Genomic DNA, 5,225 nt, shown 5'->3' with positions numbered 1-5,225 from the left:
TTCTTAAAATTAATCTTACTTATATACTTGAAAATGAACTTTAGGAACGATTTTATATTTCAAAAACTAAAAAATATATTTTAAATAACAAAATAAAAATTCATTCATTTCATAAGGATCTTAATAAAAAAATTACGTTTTCTCCAAAATAAATAAATATATATATATATATATATATATATCGTTTACTTTAAAATAAATTCTTGATAGATGTGGTGACATCTAATTATTGAATACCAAAGTATGGAGTACTTAATTTATTTGATATATATGTTTATATATTCATTTTTTTTTCTTACTCCAAAATTACATTGAAAACATTACCAAAGTACTTGTATCTCTAAATACACACGCACACATTAATTAGAATCAATCGTACTTGATGAAAAGAGAAATAAAAATTCCTATGAAATGGGTTCATTGAAGCAATGACAGCTAAATATTATAAGGACTAGTCTTGGATATGAACAGTGTTAATAAAATGAATAACATACTTAGAAAATTCCCCATTTTATGTTACTCTTTCCGAGACATTGTGATAAAATAAAACACCTAAATGTCTCTCCATAATTTGGATGTCTCACATTATTTTATTTTACTTTATTTTTCATACTGTCCAATCATCATTCTTTACTTGTCAATTTATTGTTCATCTTAATTGCATGGTGGTCATTTTCTAAGTACATGTATTGCAGCTGAATGTTCCAGAAAAGGAGATGAACACAAGTTATAATTTCAAGCTATAATTGCTGTGATGATTAAGAGTGAAAATACTAAGCAATTGTGACTTCAGATTTAATATCCTAAAGTCATAGGTGTACTTATAATTACGAAATTATATCATTGAAAATGAATGGGTAAGTTTTCAAACAAATTAATAGTTAAGAAAATGATTAAAGTGAAATTGATTTTTTTTCTAGTACAATACTTATGAATATTTGTAACAAATTGTATTTTAATATTATAATATATACCTTAACGATAAATTATTTTTACATAAAAAACTAATAATAATTTGTTTTAATAATTTTTTATTATAATTATTCAGAAAAGACAAAAATCAATTTTACGTCAAAATATAAGAATGAAAAACATATTTAACTTTTAAAAAATTATGTATTATGAAAAATGAGAAAATTCATTTTATTACTTGTTTTTTCATAAGCAAATTCAAAATGTAATCCTCAGTTCAAATTATAAAAAAAATCACTCAGGGTGTAAATCGGTTGCTTGGTAGGAGTTGTTGTAATTTAATTCTTAAATTTGACTCTTAGAATAAAATAACTTTAAAATTCTCACGTCACTCGAGTTTCATTAGATAATATAAACAAAATTTATATTAGTTTTAATAAAGAAAATTTATAGAAATGTCTCATTGAATTAGAAATTAGTTTTTCTTGCAACAATATAAATATCGTTGAAAAAAAAAATCACATGACGAGAATTAAGCACGGAAATTTCTGTAGAATAGATTTTCTTACATTATGCGGACACAAAATACCTAAACACCACCTTAAAATATAATTAAACTAATTTAATGAATTTAATATTGAAAGACATAAGTAAATTTGAACATAATTAAAGTTAGTTTTTACCTCTAAAAAAAGAATAAGAATGTGATGTCGAAGTTTTAGAATGCATGAAAAAAAACGATGGTTAAAGTTTTATAGAGAGAAAGATGTAGTTAGAGTTAAAGAGTTGTTAAAAAGTTAAATAATAGTGTAACAACTAAATGAATGATGTTATTAAGAATTGAGAAAGAATATGTTAATTAACGTATGCAGTGTAGTTAAATTTGGATGACACGCGTTTTGAGAATTGAAAACTTTGAGTAGGGATCAATTCATATCTGCTCTACCTAATTGCCTTGCCTCATGGATTTAATTATGTAACAGAGAAAAGGACACCACCTAATTATAAAACACAATAATTCATTCATATCTGTTACCATTTCCATTTTCACAATTTTCCAATGAAACGGATAGGATTCAGAGAAAGACATAAACTACAAAATTACAAACTGCTATGCTTGTTTGGTTCCACAACATTACAAATTTTGGTCGGTAAATAATACTACAGTCAAGTCACACACTTTTTCATCAGAGAAATTTTTTTAAAATTTTAAATTAAGTTTTTGAAATGAAAATTTGTTCTAGAGATTATAATAATAATAATAATAATATAAACGGTGTAGTTAACTTGATGTAAACGGGCATGTGGATGGTGGACCATGGAAAAGTATGAAACGGAGTCCACAAAGTGGTGCTTTTGAATTTCTTAATGACATGTACACTGGCAAGTATTAAATATTAAACAAATATGCATTATTGGTTCTTGACAAGGGATAATTTGTTGTTTTGGGACCCAAACCCCAAAAGAAGGAACTTTCCTATATACCCTTTCCTTTCTTTTGCTTTCCAACTTCAGGGACATTACATTGGACAAGTTGTGACACCCTCCACCAAAGCCTACCATTTTTTTTTCTCTTTACTTAAATAAATAAATTATAGGAGCCAGATTCCCCCAAAGAGGGGTTAATTGTTTGAAAGAGAAAAAAAAAATGGTAAACGGGGTGGGTTGAATATATATATATATGGAGTATGCATGTAGCACCAAGTTTGAGGGGTAAAAGAAAATAATTATTGATTAGGAGGCAAAAGGTGCCCTATGAGGAATGCCTTTTCTTCGCCTTGCGTTTGAAGCAGGTGGAGAAGGCGTGGCCGGGTACATGTCTTGTTGTGAGCCTTCACGCAATTCTTCTTCTTGCTCATGTCTTGAACAAACCATTCTCCTTGACATGCCAATGCCCTCCATTGTTGATGTCTCCTTTTTAGAATCCCCCTTTCTCTTTATTCCCACAAGCTATTTCACTCATTCCCAACAAAACACTAATTACTTCATCTCTACCAATAACACATTCATTATTTTTAATTCATTTTCCCCATTTTTATAAATTAATGTACCAAAATGTCAATGGAATGGAAGAAGATTAGATAAATAGATATATATGCTAGCTACATTCATTCATTCATTCACACATGATGATTAGTGGCGGTGGGAATATAATTATGATGTTGATGGGCTTTCAAATGTAGGTGACGATGTACGGGTGGTGGGTGTTATACCCATATGAGAAGGTGAATTGAGATGTGAATTATGCTGATTTTGATAATGATATGATATGAACAATGGTGTATGGTTGTGTGAGAGTGAAATTAAACTAAAATAATATTAATAATAATAATAATCAAGATAATGTCTCACCTTACACCCCAAAGAACAGAACCGAAATGGGTCCAAGAGGCTTCTTCCACAAATCTCACAAATGTGAGCAACACCTTTTCCTGACTTGGGTTGAGGCCTCTCGTTCAGAAACAAAACTCTCGCACTGTTGATCACATAGGTTTGCACTCCACTAATGTCCAACACTTTCTGAATTTCCGACACCCTCACAACATCGTGATACGAAGATCGCCTTATCTAATCAACAACAATCATAACACAATCAAAAAACACACACTGTGCCAACACTAACACGCATGATAATTCATAATTTCAACACTTGTAAAAACTCCCAGCCCCCACCTGGCCATTGTTGAATTGAAAATCCTTTGACTTTCACAGAAACGTATCGAAATGAGAAACGGCAATGAGAAATTAAACGTGATTATGCAATGCAATTGGACCTGAATCACTCGGTGATCTTTGTGCCGCGAGGATCGGCAATAAAAGCAAAACGCATCCTCGTTACAATCCAAACAAAACATGTTACATTCGCTTCTGGCGGCGTCTCCGTGGACGCGACACACATTGAAAAAGGATGTGGTCAGGAGTGGCTCAAACCATGGCGGCACCAACATTGTGTCCTGCTGAAAAAATCGATAGCAAAAAACATCCTTGAATTATTGTAATCAGAGTGGTGTATGTGTTACAGAAGACAAAGACATGCACATACCATGTTAGAAATTGATGAAGAAGACTAATGTAATGTGGTTGAATGGTGGAGTGAGGAAGGCATTGGATTGAGTTGTGCAAAGGAGAATGGAGAAATGAGAGAGAAAGAGTAAAAGGATGGAACTAAGAATTGAACAACACAGAAGAGGCTAAGACTATAGAGACAAAGGGTGATTAAAAGAATTGGGGGTGGGAATGGAGGGTTGAGATTGAAATAGGTGGCTAGGGAGAAGGAGAGTGGTTGGATGAGAATGAGGTGAAGTGTCTGGTGCTTACGCTACTTTGGATCTTGTTTGCGTCTCGTTGGAAGTGGCACAAGGTTGGGTCGGCTACGCATCAGCATCACCTCCTCAAATAGCTGTATCTCTCAAATTCATCCACGATCAGGGAAACCATTCTCCACGTGGCATCACATCCACCGTCCAAAATCCTTTTCTTGGCCCACTTTCCCATGCTATGCCATCACCTACTTCATCCAAAAACTCCAACTACACACACATTCATATGTCACCTTAATTTCACAATAATCTATTAATTATTAATTAATTAATTAATAATCTTTTCAAAGCGTACCTTGTTGAGGTTGCTCATTATAAATATTATTTTTTTATACCTTTATTAAATAACTGGCATAATTAAATTTAAGTACACAGTTTTGTCTATCTGCATCTGTTTCTCCACTGCTGAACTATTCCTTCGAGGTTATGATGTAAAAATAATTTAAGAATTTTGAGAAGAGGACAAATTGATGAATGTGTTATTATTAGAACTTTACTATGGTGAGGGTCCTTTGGGGTTTGGCATGCCATATTTGCATGGTCTTTTATATTTTGACGTCGTAAACGTAATACACTGTATCTATAGTCATCACATAATTACACATTTACATGGTAGTTGGGGAACATATACACCATCTTTCTCTTCCTCGTCTATTGTTTAATTCAGATTTAAGGAAACTCATATCTATTTATTTTAAATTTATTTATTTAATAAAATTTTAAAAACTAAAACTAAATCTCACTCTTATTAATAACCTCCATATAACGGTAAAACTAAAGTTGTAGTTGTTCAAAAAAATTCTCTTATTTAATTTGAGTTATTATTTACAATTTTCTTTAATTTTATTGTCAGTTTAGTTTTCAAAATTTTGTAATGAACTGTTTCATTGTTTACTATAACAAAAATAAAGGGTGATATGTTATCAGGTATGATACCAGCGTCTTGTTTTTTCGCAAATCTATTGGATGCTTACGGTTGAGTTTGGTTTAATT

At 31.3% G+C, this 5,225-nt stretch overlaps 1 protein-coding gene across 2 annotated transcripts; it reads right to left on the bottom strand.

The window, feature by feature from the left end:
• Window positions 1–2,235: 2,235 nt before the first annotated feature.
• LOC137830320 (protein RGF1 INDUCIBLE TRANSCRIPTION FACTOR 1) lies at window positions 2,236–4,281 on the bottom strand. 2 transcript variants are annotated; one of them, XM_068637587.2, is made up of 4 exons: window positions 3,956–4,281; window positions 3,687–3,869; window positions 3,265–3,480; window positions 2,236–2,862 (listed from the first exon to the last, which is right to left on the bottom strand). In XM_068637587.2, the coding sequence occupies exons 1-4, from the start codon at window positions 3,956–3,958 to the stop codon at window positions 2,647–2,649; spliced, it is 618 nt and encodes a 205-aa protein (XP_068493688.1). In that variant the 5' UTR covers window positions 3,959–4,281; the 3' UTR covers window positions 2,236–2,646. The 2 variants fall into 2 exon arrangements, with proteins under 2 accessions (XP_068493688.1, XP_068493689.1); XM_068637588.2 differs by having other exon boundaries at window positions 3,687–3,866.
• Between the last annotated feature and the right edge of the window lie 944 nt (window positions 4,282–5,225).

Source organism: Phaseolus vulgaris, chromosome 7, assembly GCF_051622355.1.
Source record: "Phaseolus vulgaris cultivar YP4 chromosome 7, ASM5162235v1, whole genome shotgun sequence".
In the NCBI taxonomy this organism is placed as follows: Eukaryota; Viridiplantae; Streptophyta; class Magnoliopsida; order Fabales; family Fabaceae; genus Phaseolus; species Phaseolus vulgaris.
Note: the sequence above shows the minus strand (reverse complement) of the source record. Positions and strands in the feature narration are given on the sequence as shown.